This window comes from Prionailurus bengalensis, chromosome D1, assembly GCF_016509475.1.
Source record: "Prionailurus bengalensis isolate Pbe53 chromosome D1, Fcat_Pben_1.1_paternal_pri, whole genome shotgun sequence".
NCBI lineage: Eukaryota > Metazoa > Chordata > Mammalia > Carnivora > Felidae > Prionailurus > Prionailurus bengalensis.
Window position 1 is genome coordinate 6,961,915 of NC_057346.1, and position 21,110 is coordinate 6,983,024.

At 38.1% G+C, this 21,110-nt stretch overlaps 1 protein-coding gene across 5 annotated transcripts in view; it reads right to left on the reverse strand.

The window, feature by feature from the left end:
- The window catches only part of CD1H11orf65 (chromosome D1 C11orf65 homolog), a 64,339-nt gene that overhangs the window by 13,069 nt on the left and 30,160 nt on the right, over positions 1-21,110 (reverse strand). For 3 of the 5 annotated variants that reach the window (XM_043579260.1, XM_043579258.1, XM_043579259.1), the window contains exons 3-6: positions 19,689-19,781; positions 13,209-13,262; positions 12,880-13,080; positions 11,075-11,205 (exon numbers count right to left, since the gene is read on the reverse strand). In XM_043579260.1, coding sequence (XP_043435195.1) covers positions 11,075-11,205; positions 12,880-13,080; positions 13,209-13,262; positions 19,689-19,781 — 479 coding nt within the window. The remainder of the gene's footprint in view (positions 1-11,074; positions 11,206-12,879; positions 13,081-13,208; positions 13,263-19,688; positions 19,782-21,110) is intronic. The other 2 variants (XM_043579262.1, XM_043579261.1) reach the window with 2 other exon arrangements.

Below are 21,110 nucleotides of genomic sequence, written 5' to 3' on the forward strand. Positions count from 1 at the left end.
GGGGTAGGGCAGTGACAAGATATGTCTCTGCCCTCATGAAGTTTCTGCTTTCTCAAACTTTAAATAGATAATGATCCATGGGAGCTAATTTCATAAAAGCAGGAACATGCCTCTTGATTTATATTGATTAGTAAGAGCACAAATTCTAAGAAAGTGTGAATTCACAACTTTTCTGCCACCGCCATTTGCAAAGCACTGTGTACAGAGGTGGGATTCCTTTGTGGAGCCTGCATTCTTCTACCCAAATTCCCTGAACATAATAGGCACTCAAAAAAAGTAGGTACCGAATGAATGAATGAATGAATGAATGATGGTACTCAATGGATGGCCTAGGTTTATGAACTAGTGTTCATGCCACAACAAAAATGAATTTAGAAAGTAGAAACTTCTGGAAGGCTAAGAGTGAGCACATTTTTTATGACTTCCTCCACAATTTACCTTTGCAAATATACACATTAGATTTGGAAACCTGGACGATATTTGTTTTTCCTTTGACAACAGTGATTTATGACAGTTCAGTTACCTATTTTTGCTCTCATCAAGGATATATAGAAAGGTGATTTGTTTTAAAGAGAATTATAATACTTATTCCAATAATTTAATTCTGTTTTAAACTCTTCAAATATTAGTCACTATTTATAGTTAAGTGGGCTATAATAGTAATCAAACAAAAGACTAGCAAGTAGAATACAAACAATAGTGACCAGAATGAAGACTACCTTATAACAATCATACCTTGTCTTATAATAAATGAGTGATATTTAAAACAACAATATAGGGGCGCCTGGGTGGCGCAGTCGGTTAAGCGTCCAACTTCAACCAGGTCATGATCTCGCGGTCTGTGAGTTCGAGCCCCGCGTCGGGCTCTGGGCTGACGGCTCAGAGCCTGGAGCCTGTTTCCGATTCTGTGTCTCCCTCTCTCTCTGCCCCTCCCCCGTTCATGCTCTGTCTCTCTCTGTCCCAAAAAATAAATAAACGTTGAAAAAAAAATTAAAAAACAACAACAACAATATAAACTTTGGCTTTATAGGTAATGTTGCAATATATCCAGTTTTAAATGCTCTACTCTTTCTACAATAGAAAACTGAAAGAGAGAAAACATTACAAAAATATTTTTTCTGAATATACCAACAGGCAAAGAAGTTAAAATGCAAAATACCTAGTAAGAACTGAAGTGGTTTTTTAAAATATTTATTTATTTTGAGAGAGAGTGGGAGGGAGAAGGAAAAAGTATGCAAGCACCAGCGGAGAGGGACAGAGACAGAGAGGGAGAGAGAGAATTCCAAGCAGGCTCTGTGCTGTCAGCACAGAGCCCAAAACAGGGCTTAATGCCTTCAACATTTCTTCTCCATCCCCTGCAACCTTACAAAAAGGGAACATTACAACATCCAGTTATAAGGATTCACTCACTCACTCACTCACTCACTGACTCATTCAAGAAGCAACACATATTCATTAAGCATCTACTAGGTCTAATGAAGCTGTCCTTTCGGAGCTCCTAGTGGAGGCGGCAGACAAATATACAGATATTTGCAGAAGTGTGACAAATGTGTATGTAAGACATCGATGAGGGCATGCCAAAAAAAGTGCCCGTGCCTAGCTAAGTCAGGGAAGGCATCTCCTAGCTAAGGAGGTATGTGAGCCAAGTATCAAAGATGAAGATCTTGTTGCCATGTAACTGAGCCAGAGAAGAGCAACCTAGGGAGAGGGAGCATCACGTGGGGATAGCTAAGGGTGAGTCCCTGGCATGTCTCAGGTAAGGAGGTGATTTGTGCTTTGGAAACATCACTTCAGTATTTCTGCAGGGATGGGGAGAAGATTAGAGAGGAAGAAACCAATCAGAAGGACTCTGCAGATGCAGGAGAGAGGAGAACAATGAGAAGATGCCACAGGGAGGGAGAAAAATGCCAGTTTTGGGAGATTCTTTGGAGGTAGAACAGGACTTTATGACAGATTACACATGGGAGCTGATGAAAGGTAAGAAGTCAAGCATAACCTCTACTTTTCTGGCTTGGATGACTGGGTAAACAAATGATGGTGTCATAAACAGAGGGCGAGAGGAATGCTGAAAAGAAACAACTTTTATGATGAGGAATGTAAGAAATTCAGCTTAAGACCTGTTGAATCTGAGCTGGGAATGTCCATGTAATTAGAAAAACAGAGCTCAAGGGCACCTGGGTGGCTCAGTCGGGTAAGCATCTGACTTCGGCTCAGGTCACAATCTTGCAATTCACAAGTCTGAACCCCGTTGTCGGGCTCTGTGCTGACAGCTCAGAGCCTGAAGCCTGCTTTGGATTCTGTGTCTCCCTCTCATTCTGCCCCTCCCCCGCTCATGTTCTGTCTCTCTCTCTCTCTCAAAAATAAACATTAAAAAAAAAGAAAAAAAAGAAAAACAGAGCTCACTTATGGATGAGGACTGTTTTGAGAGTAAATAGAGGAAAGAAAAAAAGAAATAAGACAGATTAGCATCCATGTACAACGACTTATTACCAGGTGTGTGTCTGCTGGTGCTTGGCCTGATCTTCAGCAAATCACACTGCCATTCTGTCAAAGCCAGCTGTTTCTAAGCGATGGCACATATGGTGAGTGTATTTTGTTGTTCTCAGCCTATTACCACACTTCTTTTGCTGCAAATGGGCCCCCTGGGTAGAGGCAATGTTGTATGGAATAAAATGATGATGGATAAGGCTTCTATAATAAATGGTATTGCTGACAGAAGTAACGCAAGCTGAGAAAGAAAATACACATCCAGAATATTTATCACTGTGCATATAAAGGGATGCCACCTCTATATGGGAAGGGTCCAATATCATCAGCCTGCTGCCAGGCAGCCAGCACATCCCATTGCTGGAGGCAAAGCAACGGCCTTCACTGTACAGTTAGCTGTGACTATAGAGCCAGAACAGACTCCGTGAGGAAAAGACCATGTTTATGAGTCTATCTGTAGCCTTGATCTTGATACCCATGACCACTTTGGACATAGCTCCAGTGAGCAACCAGGTGAAAAAAACGACATCCACAGGATGGATCATCTTGTCCATCTGAATACTTAGGGCTTTCTGCTTCATAAACCCTTTGGAGGGCATTCACAAGGACACAAGTATACTCTATGCCCATTCTGAGTACACATGTCCCCACACCCAATCACCACTTTTCCAATTTAATTCCAAGTACCCAATTATGTGAGAAGTTATTAGCCACTGCCCACAGTCAATAAGATCCCTGTCTCAAGCTATTTCACCTTCCTACATGAAGTGTAAACCCAGTTGGGCTCACTAGGAGGATACCCTTGGCCATTTTCTGGGCCTATTGAGGGGTTGTAATCTAGTGACTGTCCACGTTTGGATGTTGCCAGAATCCTGCGCAGATCCATGGGGAATGAGACCTAATGTAGTCTCTCTCTGTTAGCTCGTCACAGGGGACTCCCTACGAAGCCAAAGGCATGGACATGAAGCAGAGCCAGTGAACATAAGCAGTGCTGAAGGAACCTGGGCACTGGCTCATACAGCTTACAGAGCTCTCTGGACCTTCTCAGACCCATTCTTTTCTATCCTGCATCCATTTCATTCTGAGATGATGCTGTTCACTCTCAGTTTTATGGTTCATTGGATTAGATAAAGCCCAGGTCAGTTCATAGTCACAGGGCACCTGGAATCCCACTGCCAAGCATCCAGTCTCTATGAGGGCCCAGTAGCAGAGCCAGAATTGATTTTCAAATGTAACACAGTTGTAGGCAGAAGAAGGCACTACCTTTCTCCTAAACCCTCTGTGCTGAGATCCTCTTATTAAAACTCTTGGGAGACTCCATACACAAGTTCACAGTCTCTCACAGACATTTCCAATACTGGCGGGACTGCCTGGCCATCAAGGGGAAGTGGTGGGGCAGGTTGACCACACCGTGGACCTGCTACCATGTTTGTAAGAACACCATGTCCCGCTAGAGCCTGGCAGCCTCCTTAGGTTACCTCTAATATGGGTTGGAGCAGCATGCCCCAATGGGGCATATTTTACCCCCTAAATCCAGGGAGCCCCTCTAAGTGCTGTGTGCCTTCAAGGTGGACGGTACAAGGTAGTGCAACTTGTCTCTCACTTTAGAAAGGATATCCCCAAATGTCCATTAGCTTTAGTTATGCGGCAAATCCTTAACATTGTGCAAAATGTATCGCTCTCCTTCTGGTGTGCATCTGTCTTATTAAGTCATCTGGGGACTTATTTTCTGCTCACTGCATCTGATTAGTATAAGGTCACCAAAGTAATGGAGAGGCACGATGGTCTGTGGGGACGGGGATGTGCAAGCCACGGGGGGGGGGGGGGGAACAGCAGGAGAGCCGACAGCCCTGAGAGTAAGATGTAAAGGCACATCCTCTTCTTTCCGTGCCAATGCCAAATGCTTCTCCTTTTGTTTACTGCTTGGGATGGGAAAGAACATGGGTCAGGTCAACAGCAGCATACCAGGGGCCAGGGGCTGTGTGGATTTGCTGAATTGAAGGAACTTAGCTGCAGTCTGTGTCACCAGCTGACCGCCACCACTTCAAAGTTCCACTATTCCTGTGAGCTAAAGGAACCAATCCCATCACCGCTTTCCCCGCTGTCATCTCGTCTGTAAAAACAGCCACCACAGAGCTCATCAAGAACTCTGTTGCTCCCCACTGGGGCGCCTGAGTGGCTCAGTCAGTTAAGCAGAGGACTCAATTTCAGCTCAGGTCATGATCTTAGGGTCATGGGACCAAGTCCCGTGTGGGGTTCCGTGCTGAGTGTGGAGTCTGCTTAAAATTCACTCCCTGTCCTCAGCTGCAGCTATTTCTTACTTGACGCATCTCCAAAGGCAAGGGAATTAAAAGCAAAGATGAACTATCGGGACCTCATCAAGATAAAAAGCTTCTGCACTGCAAAGGAAACAATCAACAAAACTAAAAGGCAACCAACGGAATGGGAAAAGATATCTGCCAAGTGACATATTGGATAAAGGGCTAGTATCCAAGAACTCACCAAACTCCACACTCGAAAAACAAATAATCCAGTGAAGAAATGGGAAGAAGACATGAATAGACACTTTTCTAAAGCAGACATCCAGATGGCTAACAGACACATGAAAAAATGCTCAATGTCACTCCTCATCAGGGAAAGAGAAATCAAAAAACACACTGACATACCACCTCACTCCAGTCAGAGTGGCTAAAGCGAACAAATCGGGACACTATAGATGCTGGAGAGGATGCGGAGAAATGGGAACCCTCTTGCACTGTTGGTGGGAATGCAAACTGGTGCAGCCGCTCTGGAAAACAGTGTGCAGGTTCTTCAAAAAATTAAGAATAGAGCTCCCCTTTGACCCAGCAATAGCACTGCTAGGAATTTACCCAAGGGATTCAGGAGTGCTGATGCATAGGGGCACTTGTACCCCAATGTTTATAGCAGCACTTTCAACAGTAGCCAAATTATAGAAAGAGCCTAAATGTCCATCAACTGATGAATGGATAAAGATGTGTTTTATATATACAATGGAATACTACTTGGCAATGAGAAAAAATGAAATCTGGCCACTTTCAGCAACGTGGATGGAACTGCAGGGTATTATGCTAAGGAAAGTCAGTCAGAGAAAGACAGATACCATATGTTCTCACTCGTATGTGGATCCTGAGAAACTGAACAGAAGACCAGAGGGGTGGGGAAAGGGGGGGGAAAGTTACAGAGAAGGAAGGAGGCAAACCATAAGAGACTCTTAAATACTGAGAACAAACTGAGGGTACATGGGGGGTGGGAGAGAGGGGAAAATGGGTGATGGGCATTGAGGAGGGCACCTGTTGGGATGAGCACTGGGTGTTGTATGGAAACCAATTTGACAATAAATTATACTGTAAAAAAACCCAAATCAAACCAAACAAAAAAAAAACCCAAAAACAAAAAATACCAAACCTTTAACTAGAGTCAGTGGAAATAAACTGCCCATCATAAAATAAGAGAGGTATTAGGAGAACTCAAATGTACAGACAGCCCAAAGAAAATACCTGAATTTTTTTTTTTTCAATGTTTTTTATTTATTTTTGGGACAGAGAGAGACAGAGCATGAACGGGGGAGGGGCAGAGAGAGAGGGAGACACAGAATCGGAAACAGGCTCCAGGCTCTGAGCCGTCAGCCCAGAGCCCGACGCGGGGCTCGAACTCACGGACCGCGAGATCGTGACCTGGCTGAAGTCGGACGCTTAACCGACTGCGCCACCCAGGCGCCCCTGAATTTTTTTTGTTAGTAAATATTGGGTCTCAATGTACCTCTTCCTTCAAGATGTGCTAAAATATAAGGATATATTGTCTTCCACATATTAATATAACTTTATTAATAGAGTAATTGATGCTTCCATTGTCCTAGATAAATAGGTTTTTCATATTTGAGTTTTTAATTAATTTCTTCTAAAGACGTTAACATGCTTTGACTTATGTGGGGCTGTTATACTATTTGACATACAAAATTTAAATATTGTTGTATTTTATTTTATCATGAACTGCTTGTCGATATAAAATGGAATAAGGGTGAGAGTGTGAGGGTAACTGTAATGGGACATGATGGTAGGAATGTTCTAGATTTTAGTTTGGTGGTTATATGGAAGTATTCAATTGACAAAACTCATCTAATTATACTTAGAATCTGTATATTTTATTGTATACAGATTATGCCTCAATAAAAAACTTAAAATAGGAAAAAATAAAAAATAAGTAAAAATAAAAAATAAAATATTTTGCCAGAACCAAGGTCACTAAGATTTTCTCCTTTGCTTACCTGTAGATATTTTATGGTTTGGGCATTTATATCTATGATCTCTCACCAGATACAAAACTTCATATAAATGGTGTGAGATAAAAATCAAGTTTCATTTTTCTGATTTTAATATGCAATTTGTTGAAAAGAATATTGTTTTCCAATTATATTGCCTTGGCACCTGTGTGAGATACACATGTATATTGGTAAGTTTTCTCAGCTATGTCCCATTAATCTATATATCTTTATGCTGATACCACAATGTCTTGAGTATAGTAGCTTTGTAGTAAGTCTTAGAATCAAGTAGTAAAAGTTCTCTAAATTTTTTTTCCAAATTGTTTTGGCTAGTCTAGCTCCTATGCATTTCCATATAAATTTTCAAATCAACTTGTCAATTTCCCCAAAAAACCTGCTGGAACTTTTGACTGTTACTGCATTGAATGCAGGTACCAATTTGGAGACAATGGACATCTTAACAATAGTCTTCTGATCTACGACCACCATATATCTCGTCATTTATTTAGGTCTTCTTTAAGTTCTCTTAGCAATGTTTTGCAGTTTTTAGTGTACAAGTCATACAGATTTTTTTTCTCTTAGGTGTTTCATATTTCCTTATGCTACTGTAAATGTTATTTTTTAAAAATTCAATTTCCCAATGTTTCTTGCTGGAATATGGCAGTACAGTTGGTTTCTGTATCTCACAACCCTGATAAACTCACTTATTAATTCCAGTAGCTTTTTGGTAGGTTCCTTGGGATCGTGTACCCAGTCAATCATGTCAACTGTGGATAAAGACGCTTTCAGATCTTCTTTTCCAATCTCAGTGTCTTCCCCCTCCACCTTGCTTTACTGCATGGACTAGGACCTTCAGTCCAGTGTTGTAAAGAAGTGGTGAGAGCAGACATCCTTGCCTTGTTCTTCATCTTAGAGATAAAGCATTCAGTCTTTCACCACTGAGTATAATGTTAGCTGTAGGATTTTTGTAGATTTTCTTTATCGGGTTGAGGAGGTTCTCTTATATTCCTAGTTTGATAAGAGTGTTCATAATGAATGGTTGTTGGATTTTTGTAGTAGTTTTTCTGCATCTATTGAGATGGTCATATCCAATTTTCTTTGTAAGTCTGTTAGTATGATAAATAACAATGAATGATTTCCAAATGTTAAACCAACTGTGTATTCCTCAAACTCCATTTATGATGTTTACTATCCTATATATATGTTCTTCAGTGATACTGGTTGTTATTTTCTTATGATATCTTTTTTTATAAGTCTTAAGTCTCAGGTAATACTTTATAGATATTTTTGGAACATATTCCCTCCTATTTCTGGAAATATTGTATAAAATTGTACTCTATTAAATGCTTCTTAGAATTCACCAGGAAATCTATCTGTGCCTGGAGTTTTCTTTGTGGGATTTCTATCAACTAAAAATTCAATTTAATAGCAGGACCTATTTATGCTTTTTGGTTTTTTTTGAGTGAGTTTTGGTTTATGCCTTTCAATGAATTTTTCTTTCACCTAATTTTGCAAATTTGTATGCATTATTCATAATACATCTATATTGCTTTAATGCCTATAGGATTAAACATCCTTTTTATTTCTGATGTTTCTGAATTACATGTGTCATTTCTCTTTTCAAATTTTTATTTAGAGGTTTATAAACTGTATTGCTCTTTTCAAAAAAAACCCAAGTTTTGATTTCCTTCATTTTTGCTGATGGTTTTCTGTTTGCAATGTAACTGCTTTCTACTGTTATCATTTCCTTTCTTCTACTTGCTTCGGGTTTGACTTGCTCTTCTTTTCTGGTTCTTATGTTGGAAGCTTAGATTACTGATTTGAGATTTTTAAAAAATATTTATTTTTGAGAGACAGAGAGATAGAGCACAGGAGGGGAGGGGCAGAGAGAGAGGGAGACACAGAATCTGAAGCAGGCTCCTAGCTGTCAGCACAGAGCCTGATGCAGGGCTCGAACATGTGAACCATGAGATCACGACCTGAACCAAAGTTAGATGCTTAACCAACTGAGCCACACTGGTGCCCTGAGATCTTTCTTTTTAAATATAAGTATTTAATTCTCTTAAGTAAAAATTCTCTGTAAGTACTGCTTTAGCTGCATCCTTCAATTTTTGTTGTATTTTCATTTCCATTAAATCAAAAATATTTTCAAATTTCCCTTGTGACTTCTTGCACTCATAGATTATATAGAGGTATGCTGTTTAATATCTAAATAGTTGGACGTTTTCCAGAAAATTTTCTGTTATTACTGTTTTTAATTTTTTTATTGATTTATTACTTTTAATTCATTTTTATGTTTTTAATTACTTTGTAATTCCATTGTGATCAGATAACATCCTCTGTATGATTTTAATTTTTTCAAATTTGTGGTTGTTTTATGACCTAGAATATAATGTATCTTGGTGGGATTTTTCACCAGCACTAGAAAAGAATATTCAGTGCTCATGCTGGGTACAGTGCTCTATAGATGCCAATTATGTCCAGTTTTGCTCAAGTCTTCTCTAGCCTTACCAAGTTACTGTCCACTTGTTCTACCAATCACTCATGAAAGGGCTTTGAAATCTCTGATTATAATTTTGGATTTGCCTATTTCTCCTTTCGGTACTATTAGTTTTTGTTTCATGTACTTTGAAGCTCTGTTATTAGGAGACAAGTATTTAGGACTGTTCTGTCCTTGTGTATAGTTTTATCCAATCTGTCAAACTCTGCCTTTATTTGGGGTGCTCAGACCACTTGCATTTAAAGTTATCATTGATATGATTGATTTCAGTCTATATCATGCTATTTGCTTTCTCTTTGTCCTCTCCGTTCTTTCCTTCCCTCTTTGTTCGCCCTTCTTTTGGACTGATTGTTTTTTATGATGCTATTTTATTTCCATCGTTACATTCTTATATTTACGTCTTTGTTCTTGTTGATTTTATGGTTGCTTTGGGGTTTGTAATATACATCTTTAACAACCACAGTCTACCTTTAAGCACTATTATACTACTTCATATGCACACTCAGGACCTCTAGCAGTACACTTCCATCTCATCTCTCCCAACCTTTATGGCATCATTATCATACATTTTACTTTTGCACTGTTCTAAGTTTACAAACATCACAACATACTCTTGGTGTTTCTGCTTTAAATAGTAAAAAAAACTTTAAAAACTTAAATTTTTAAAAATTTTATTCAGTGATTAATTGCATCATATAATGGTATTATATTGGGTTTTTTTGAACAATTTAATTGTAATGTCAGGAAAATAAGCAATTATATTTTGCTTGAAATGCAGATTTTCAATATAAGAGAAAAAGGAATATAATTGTGGGATCAAAAATTAAAGTACAACTTGATTGGTAATATCAATATTAATTCATTCCTTTACAACTTTAATACCCATCTTTAAAAAGTTCAGTAAAGAACATGTAACACAAAATTTATCATCTTATCTATCTTTAAGTGTACAGTTCCATAGTTAATTATCTTTTAAAGAGATTTAAGTAGTAAGAATAAAAGTTGTTTATATTTACTTACATAATTACCACTTTTGGTGTTCTTCATGGATCCAGGTTTCTACCTAGAACCATTTTTTTTCCTGCCAGAAAAATTTCTTGTAGTGCTGGTCCGCTCATAATAAGAGAATTCAGCTTTTATCTGTCTAAAAAGTTTCCTTCACCTTCACCTTCAAAAGATATTTTGGTGGGTCTGTTGCTACTAATTAATTTTTCTTCTTAAATGGGATCTATTGTCCTGTTTCTTTTCATGCTTGGTAACTGAATGCTATATGGTAGACATTGTGAATTTTATATGATTTGGGATACTGAAGTGTTTGTATTCCTTTAAATATTGTGGGGATTTGTTCTGGGTATGCAGTGAAGTAAACTTGTAAACAATCTGATTTTTTGGCTTGCTTTAAACATTTGTTAGAAAGGTCCAGAATGACTTTTAGCATAATCCATTTAGGTCAGTCTCTTAGGACAGAAAGAAGGGTTGAGAAGGGTACAGAGTGGATCTGGAGGGCCAAATACAAGTTACCCGATACGTAAGAGTAAATCCTTATTTTCATATCTGATATTCCTATAGACTGTAATTTCCTTGGGATCAAAGCATGTCTTTTTTCCATTTATATCTCAGAGAGTAACAGTGTCTCACAGATAGCAGGCATTTGTTAAATGTTTGCTTATCTAAATATTGTTTAAAACATAAACATTATCTTACATTTTCTTTTTAAAAACAACATGCAGTTCTTTTCGTAGTGATACCATTTTTTTAAGAAGAACTTAAAACAGTATATATTTAGTAAGTCTATTTCATCAACTTACATTTTCCTCATCCATTCTATTTTTCTAATTTTTCTTTTCTTTTCCATATCTTGCCTTCTCTTCAGTTTAGAGAAATGGAATTCGCTTTCTTTTTTGTCTCCCACCTCTACGTTTTCAGGAGACACCCAAAACTGTTGAGAAATGGAAAATGAATACACAAAGTGTTGAAATACTGATTGTGAGGTAATTTGGCTACAGTCAGAAGTTCTGTGTGTTCAGTAGGAATATGCCAAGAGAGAAACAGAGGAGAGAATACACCTCCTCTAAGGTATTTCTTATTATGCCACAGGTGAATAGCGCATTGAGCTTTCAGAGGCACATGTCACAGAAAGACTAAGAAAGCACTAGCATACTGAGGTACTTAATAACTATTCATTGAATGGGTAAATGAAAAGACATACTCCAATAGTGTTTTTGTTTTTCCTAAGAACAAACTCTTTACTCGTAAGAACAAACTCACCTACTCTCAGTGCTGTTGACGTTTGAAGACTCTAATTCTCAGGGAGGACAGGTACCCTCCAAGAACAGGGAAGTCTCATCATTTTGTCCCAAGAGTTTGTGGTTTCCTGTATGACATGCTATCCTAACTGGTTGCCTATTTTTCCTCCTTCCAAATCATTGCCTCTCCTTCACCACATATTAAAAAACAAGGAGGAGAATTTTCTATCCCCCACAGCACTACGTATTTGTCTCTATTAAAGCACGTATTTACTACACTGTACTGAAAAGCTCTTTTTTACTTAAGTCTCTCCCAAATTAAAAGGCAAACTACTTGAGAGAAGGGACTATTTTATCTACCATTGTATCCCTAGCATCTAGTACAATGCCTGACATATGTTTGGTATGCAATAAAATTTGTTGAATAAATGTGTGAATACACAACTCGATCATGTTCACTTTTCATTCTTAGTATATTAAATATACTACATTCTATAATCTACATACCAGAGATTAAAAATTTGAATGACGATATGAGGCCATATAAACAGACATCTAGAGCTATAGAACCTGATCATGTTAACCTAACCAAACATGCTTAGGTAGAAATTATCCCCACAAAAAGAGGAGGTAAAACATGGGTGTCTATGGAAAAGTCCCTACATCACATATACGTATTAAGAACTATGTATATTTAAAATCATTCCATTCAATTAATATGACAACATGTTAAAGTTCCAAACACCATGACAATCCAGATGATTTTCCACCAGTATCTGTTGTTACAAGCTCTGTAAGAGAAAATGTCATCTTTTTCTTAAGAATTCCCACCTCTAGGGGTGCCTGGGTGGCTCAGCCAGTTAAGTGATTGACTCTTGATCTCAGCTCAGGTCATGTATGATCTCATGGTTCGTGGGATCGGACTGTGTTGGGCTCTGTGCTGACACGGTGGAGCCTGGTTGGGGTTCTCTCTCTCCCTCTCTCTGCCCCTCCCCCTGCTCATGCCCTCTCTCTCTCTCAAAATAAACACTAAAAAAAAAAAAAATTCCCACCTCTAGTCCAAGGATTAATAGAGTCAACAACATTTTCCAATTTGCTTTGTTATAAAGATACTAAACTGCTGAGTTCCAAACAGTATCTAAATATGGCCTAGATCAAAGCTGATTACTAGAAGTATAAGCAAATGTAAAGAAAAAAAAGATACACTGTTGATCTTGAAGTATTATTAGTAACCTCTGAGTACTTACCATCATCAGTTTTTATCAGTTAAATTACCAAGATTTATTATTTTAAAATTATTTTTCAAAAAGACAAAAGAGTTCCTAAATATGTAAGATTCAAAATTATTAACATTTTTATATTCTTACTGTATCAGAGACAAGCCTCCAGCCATTGTTCTCTATACGACGATACCAGCCACGATGATCCTCTTCCTGAAGATTATCACTTTTAATATGAGATGTATATTTTGCTGGAAGTTTTGTATAATCTCTAGGGCTATTAGCACACAGATCTTCAATAGGTCTATGAGTGAAAATTTTATAGTATATATCAGGTGGAAATTTAACCTGTATACGGAAAAGTTCAAAGGACCACTGTAATCACAAAAAACGATTTATATTTTTAAAATTTAAATCTTTTAAATTTCATATAAATGTGCTTTAAAATTACCAAATAAGAATTCACCCATACTTACACCACCTAATCTGAATCGTACATGAATGCCCGCAGCAGCATCTAGCAGCTCTGCCTACAAAAAAATACATTACTCTTCAAAATTCTGTGTGTATCAACTCACCACTTCTCACTCTATCATGCTAAAATAGTGCCGAATATTAATTATTTATGAAATAGGTCAAGTAAATAAGCCTTAAATAATTATTTTTAAATTAAAATATATTTTAAGATTTAATTTCTAATGGGCATCCAATAAGTAAAACAGTTTTTGTAACTGGAAAAATGATACCAAATATGTTCCCTTTCTGTGCAACATATAAGTATAAAAGCCAAGTGATTTGTTATTCCAAAAACAGAAATTTTAAGTAAGTCCTCAAACATATGACTTACATATTTATCTTACAGGTAAATTCAGAGTAAAAAAATGTCATTGGCTAATCCACGTTTAACACAAGATGACCGTTCCTAAGTAGCTTTTCTTAAATCAAAAATCCATGCTTAAATTTTTTAAGAATTGTATAGAATTGGTCTTATAAATTTTAATGCCTTGCACCAAATGTAAAAGAGAGAAAACAATTTTGGGTCCTCTAACAGAAGAGTTCAAGCTTACCACCTGATAGTACTGTTAGATGAGAATATACATATTATCCTAAATCGTTCAGTCTATAAAGCCTAAAAGACTACCTTAAGTTTTGCATAATTTTCTCCTGACTAAAAAGCATATACATACATACATACATACATACATACATATGTAGGGTCACAGTTCAATCGTGAAACGTATGTTCTATAACAGGCTCTTAAACTTACATTTATAAAATTTATACAGGTGACCCTTAAACAACATGGGTTTGAACTGCACGGGTCCACTTATATGTGGATTTTTTTATAGTATAGCATTGTAAATGTATTTTCTTCTTACGACCTTCTTAATAACACGTTATTTTCTCTAGCTTAACTTACTGTATGAGTACAGTGTATAATACATGTAACATACAAAATACATATTAACTGACTATGTTATTAGTAAGGTCTTCGGTCAACAGTAGGCTATCTGTAGTTGAGTTTTTGGAGAGTCACAAGTTACACATGGATTCTCTACTGCATGGGCAGGGAGTCACTGCCCCTATCCCAATGTTATTCAAGGGTCAACTGTATATACTTTTTAAACAAAATTCATTATATATATACTTTTATGTCCACTAAAGTAGGCAAATCTTAAGTGTACAGCTTCATGGAATTTTTTTTCCTTCCTATTTCAGTCAGTTAGGGTGAGGTGCTAATCATGTCAATCCAATCAAAAATTTAGCTGGCTCAAGCCTGGACTGCAGTTTTAGTAATCTATGTCTGGTTTGTCCATTTCCAGTTTTCCCCTATTTTTTAGATATGGCAACTCTCTATCTCTTCAACTATGAAAGCCTATGGGAAATTCAAAAGTACTTTGAGAAGATTTAAGCTTAATTCTTTATCCTTCTACCTACCATCTACAAACTCAAATGGGGATGGGAGTCAGCTGTGTATTTGAGGCAGTTCCTTTCCCTTAAGCATGACTCTGTCTCCTATGCCTATGGGGAACTTCATTTAGTGCAATAGCGTTATTTAAAATGGACTTAGATTAGGGGCGCCTGGGTGGCGCAGTCGGTTAAGCGTCCGACTTCAGCCAGGTCACGATCTCGCGGTCCATGAGTTCAAGCCCCACGTCAGGCTCTGGGCTGATGGCTCAGAGCCTGGAGCCTGTTTCCGATTCTGTGTCTCCCTCTCTCTCTGCCCCTCCCCCATTCATGCTCTGTCTCTCTCTGTCCCAAAAATAAATAAACGTTGAAAAAAAAAATTTTTTTTTAAATGGACTTAGATTAGCTGTAAATACTCAATGCAAATTCTAGGGAACCAAAAATTAGTAAAAAAGAGGTATAATTGATATGCTGACAGGAAAGAAAATGTAATCATATAAAATGCTCAATTAGGGGCGCCTGGGTGGCGCAGTCGGTTAAGCGTCCGACTTCAGCCAGGTCACGATCTCGCGGTCCGTGAGTTCGAGCCCCGCGTCAGGCTCTGGGCTGATGGCTCAGAGCCTGGAGCCTGTTTCCGATTCTGTGTCTCCCTCTCTCTGCCCCTCCCCCATTCATGCTCTGTCTCTCTCTGTCCCAAAAATAAACGTTGAAAAAAAAAATTTTTTAAAAATGCTCAATTAAAACCAGAGAAGACAGAAAAAGGGTGTAATAGAAAAAAAGAAACAAAGAACAAGGGCAAGAAATAGAAAACATTAAATATGTTAGACATCAATCACCATACTAAATATCAATGGTCTAAATACACAAGTTAAATGGCAGAGACTGACAGAATAGATTAAAAAAAAAAAGACCCAACTATATGTTGTCTGTAAGAAAACCATTTAAAATATAAAGACACAGATAGGGTACAAGCATAGTAATAGAGAAAGATGTAACATATTAACTAACACTGATTAAACAAAAACCAAGAAGCTGTATTAATTTCAGGGACAGCTGAATTCAGAGCAAGAAAAATCATCAGGGATAAAGAAGAGGACTACAAGATGATAATGTGGACACTTCTCTGAGGAGACATAACAATCCATAAAGTATATATACCTAACAACATAGTATCAAAATATGAAGGCAGAAACTGAAAGAACCACAGGAGAACTAGAGAAATCCACTATTCTAGTTGGAGAATTTGACACCTCTCTACCATTAATTGACATATTCAGCAGTCTATTATGAAAATGAAGAACACTTTCAATTAACTGGATCTAGATTTCTACAACACTTCATCCAACAACAGCAAACATACATTCTACTCAAGCTTACAGAGAACTTTTATTTACCAAGATAGAACATGTTATGGACCATAAAGTACACTTTAACAACTGTAAAATAAGAGAAATCATACAAAGTGTACTTTCAGACTCCAATGTAATTAAACTAGAAATCAGTAACAGAAGGATAGTCCGAAAATGCCCAGACATTTGGACATTTGGACTTGGGCAGTGAACAATACACTTCTAAATAACAGGTGGATCAAATAGGACATCTCAAGAGAATTTTAAAATATTTTGAACTAAATTAAAATGAAAACACAGCTTATCAAATTTTGTGAAATGCACTGAAAACAGTGCTTAGGGGAAAATTTATAGCACTAACTACATATATCTGAAAACAAGAAGGACTTGAAATCAATAATGTAGGCTTCCATCTTAAGAAACTAGGAAAACAAATTAAATCAAAAGTAAGCAAAAGTCAAGAATAAAAAAACAGAAATCAATGAAATTGAAACAGGAAATCAACAGAGAAAAATCAAAGAAATTAAAACCAATAAAGCTCAATAAAACCAATAAGCTTCTGTACAAAAAAACTAAGAAGGAAACAATAGAAAGAAGACACAAATGACTAATATCAGAAAAGAGGGTCCATCACTACTGATTCCATGGACAGTAAAAGGATAATTAACAAATATTATGAAAAACTCTATTCCTACAGATTTGATAAATGGTTCAATTCCTTGAAAGACATAACCTGACAAAACTCACACAGGAGAAATGGAAAATCTGAATAGACTAATACCTATTAAAGAAACTGAATGAATAATTAACCTTTCAAAAAAGAAAGCACCAAGCCTCAATGGGTTCAATGGTAAACTCTACAAAACATTTAAGGAAAAAAATATCAATTCTCTACTATCTCTTCCAGAAAACAGAAGCAAAGGGGACAGTTCCTAACACTACTCTAAATACCATTACTCTAAATACCAAAAACATAGGGGTGCCTGGTTTTCAGTGGCTCAGTCAGTTAAGTATCCAATCTGGATTTTGGCTCAGGTTATGATCTCATGGTTCATGGGTTCCAGCCCCACGGACCCTGTGTTGACAGTGCAGAGCCTGTTTAGGATTCTCTCTCCCTCCCTCTCTCTGCCCCTCCCTAGCTTGCACTCTCTCTCTCTCTCTCTCACTCTCTCTCTCTCTCTCATTAAATAAACTTAAAAAAATAAATAAAATTTACATGGAAATACAAAGCATCCAACGATAGCCTGGAAGTGTCTTCTTGAAGAACTACAAAATGGGAGTATTGTCTACCATATAATATACTTGTTACAAACTCAAAGTAATTATAACAAGGGTATAAAAACAGATCATGGAAGGTAATAGAGAATTCACAGACTCATACATAACTGGTTACTTGATTTATGATAAAAGTGGCATGGCAGAGCAGTGGAGACAGTGGAGAAAGGACTATCTTTTTAATAAACAGTGTTTGATCATTTTGACATCTATAAGGAAGAATATGAAAGGGATCTCTACCCCACACCATACACAAAAAAATGAATCCTGAGTAGTCTGCATATCTAAATATGAAAAGAAAATCAATCAAGTTTATATAATATAGGAGAATACTTTCATGATTTCAGGATTGGCGAAGCTTATAAAAAGCGCCACTCATACACAAAAGCACTGATAATCTTAAGTACATTAAAATCAAGAACGCTGGGGGCACTTGGGTGGTTCAGTTGATTAAGCATGCCACATCAGCTCAGGTCATGACCTCGTGGTTGTGGATTTAAGTCCCACATCAGGCTCTGTGCTGACAGCTCAGAGCCTGGAGCCTGCTTCAGATTCTGTGTCTCCCTCTCTCTCTGCCCCCTCCCCCTGTCACTCACACTCTCTCTCTCTCAAAAATAAAAAACATTAAAAAAATTTTAATTAAGAACTCTGTTCACCAAAAGACATTCTTGTTTCAAAATACTAACCTAGGGATTGGGGAAATAGGGTGGAAATATAGATGAAGCAAGACTGGCGGGGAATTGCTAATTGTTGAAGCTAGGTGATGGGTACCTGTAGTCTATTACTTTACTCTTTCGACTTTGGTAATATGTTTGCCATTTTTCATGATAAAAAACACACAGTGAGGACCATCCTAAGAGTGACAAGTCAAATCACAGAATGGAACACGAAACGACAAGGACTTTTATGAAGACTATATAAAGAACTGCTTTAAACTAGTAGGAATAAGAGACAATATACACATAAAGACACCAAAAAAATGTCAGGAGCTCAGCTGATCTGGAAGAACGGTAGGTGAGATGTCAGTGTCAGAGTAGCCAATTAAGGAAACAAGCACAAAGGGAAAGAAAGCTTTTGACCACTTACTACATGGTAATAAGCAAGAGTTAGGACGTCTACAACTAGAGGAGGCACCAATCCACCTGTTCCATCTCACCCTCACCCTCCTCCCCCCCGCCTGCACCGTGAACAGTGCAGTGACAGAGAGTCAGGTGGATCAGCACAGAATCCTGAACAAAAGGCTCCAGCAGTGTTAGGGACCATAAGGTGTGTATATTCGGGGTAGGAGGTATGTAGGAGATTAAGGGAGGACAGTCTGAGTGGACTGAGTCAGAGTGGGAAAAGGGTCTTCAAGGTTTCCCCCATAAAGAGGTCTCAGCAGAGGTGTCTGAAGACCTCAGCTCAAAGCCTCAGATAAAGAACTAAAAATGAAAGTGCTGGGACTAGATACTTAAATATGTCGGGGGTCGGGGGTTCCGTCCAGGGTGTCTGAGTCCCAGCCTGAGCTCCCTTGAGAGGCTGCAGGACACTGCCATGCACCAAGTCTGATTGTGAGGAGGGGACAGCCTTCCCGTGTGGGGCCTGTTGGATAAAGTCCCTGTAATTGTGTCTGGTCAGGCCTGCAAGAGCACACAGGATTAAAACCAGGAGCGGAACTCCTCACAAAGATGTGCAACTTCAGTAGCTATCAGGGAAAGGCAAATTAAAAAGCTGAAATTAAACACTGATAAGTATGTAAAGCACCAAGAATTCCAAGAGACGGATGATGGTTAATACAAATTGTACAGTAACTTTGGAATATAGTTTGGCAGATCCCGTTACCCAGAAATTCCATTTCTAGGTAGAATAGAAACCAAAAGAAATTCGTGCACATATGCACCAGGGCAGATGAATAAGAATGTTCCCCCAAGCAATCTTTGTAACAGACTCAAACTGGAAAAAATATATATGTATAAATGTCAACCACTGAATGAATTAACAGTAGTGTGTGTGTGTGTGTATAATGAAATAATTATCATTGTTTTTCATAAAATGAATACAGTTCAGCTACACAAACACAATGCTGAATGACCAAAAAGCGCACCATAAGATTCTATTTACATACAGTTCAAAAACAGAGAAAACTAAAGAAAAAAAAGCTACAACAAAATGGTGGTTGCCTCTCGGGAGCAGGGAAGTTGGCGGTGATGTGCAAAGCCTGGAAGGCAGTGGTTTGAAGTAGGAAATATTGATCTGGGTTATGTAAGTTACACAGGGGGCTGTTTGTGATGATTCAGTGACCTTATACATTTATGTTTCATGAACTTTTCTATAACGTGCTTCAATAAAAAAGTGTTTTAAAAGAAACAAATACGAGCACATTTATAAAGCAGCCACACATCTTGAAGGGAAAACACAGATGCTGTGTGAATAAAGTGTCCTCACCTCTTTAGGATTGATGTATCTCACTATCTGACGTGGCTCTCCTCGTCTTCTTAGATCAATCAGTCTTTTAAAGTGTTGGAAGACAGTGACATTCTAAAGGTTCAAAATACATAAAACTGTATGGTCAAAACTGGATTTTCTACCTCTGATTAGCTTTTTGCCTAATTAGGGCAAAATGAGTAGAAACCATATAATAGATTTTATGTGTGTAAACTAGATCTAAGAAATATTACCACTCACGATTTACTTTGACAAGCCAGGCAATACCAATTTTATTCTCACAACAAGTTTTACCCTTCACTTTGGAAGTGCGTCACTAGCAAGTGTAAAGAAAATACCCAGGACATTGGTTGAGTTGCTTTTGCATGTTCCAGAGTCATCCAGGAGGAAGACAAAATAGAGCCTACTGGTTAAGAACACGGAGCATGGCATCCTATTATCTGAGTTCAACAGTTAGTACCAACTCACCATGCGACCCTGGACAAGTTGCTTAAATTCTCTCCTCGGTGTCTCACCTAAAATGGGAATGATAGTGGCTATCTCCTACAGCTATGGTGAGGAGTTCATGAGTTAATATTCATAAAGCACTCAGAACAACTTCTGGCCCAAGAAAGCACTAAATAATTACTATTCTATTATTACCATTACAGAAACCTCATTACTGTAGTAATTCCACTGATTTACAAACCCTACCTACTATTCATGTTAGGACATACTTGGTCAAACAACTCCAAACAACTTTTTTTTTTTTTTTTGAGAGAGAGAGAGAGAGAGAGAAGGAGGGGCAGAGGGAGGAAGATACAGAACCCAAAGCAGGCTCCAGGCTCTGAGCTGTCAGTACAGAGTCTGACTCAGGGCTTGAACTCATGAACCACGAGATCATGACCTGCAATGAAGTCGGATTTTTTTTTTCAACGTTTATTTATTTTTGGGACAGAGAGAGACAGAGCATGAACGGGGGAGGGGCAGAGAGAGAGGGAGACACAGAACCGGAAGCAGGCTCCAGGCTCTGAGCCATCAGCCCAGAGCCCGACGCGGGGCTTGAACTCATGGAACGTGAGATCGTGACCTGAGCTGAAGTCGGTCACTTAACCGACTGAGCCACCCAGGCGCCCCTGAAGTCGGATATTAACTGACTGAACCACCCAGACACCCCTCCAAACAATTCTTCTCTTTTAGACAACAATTTCTTTGGTAACACTCTCCTCATACTCTATCCCCCAAAAAACCCTTACTAACTCTTGGTAAACTCCCCCTACCCCACCCGTGAGCTTATGTTAAATCAAATAAATTCAAACTGAATCCCCATCACTAATAAGACAATTTGAATCCCTACTGCTTCAATGAAGCACACTGCCTGTGGAGATGGTGTAGCCCACATCAAAACAGGTAATATTCTTTCTGAAAGGAAGATATAATTTC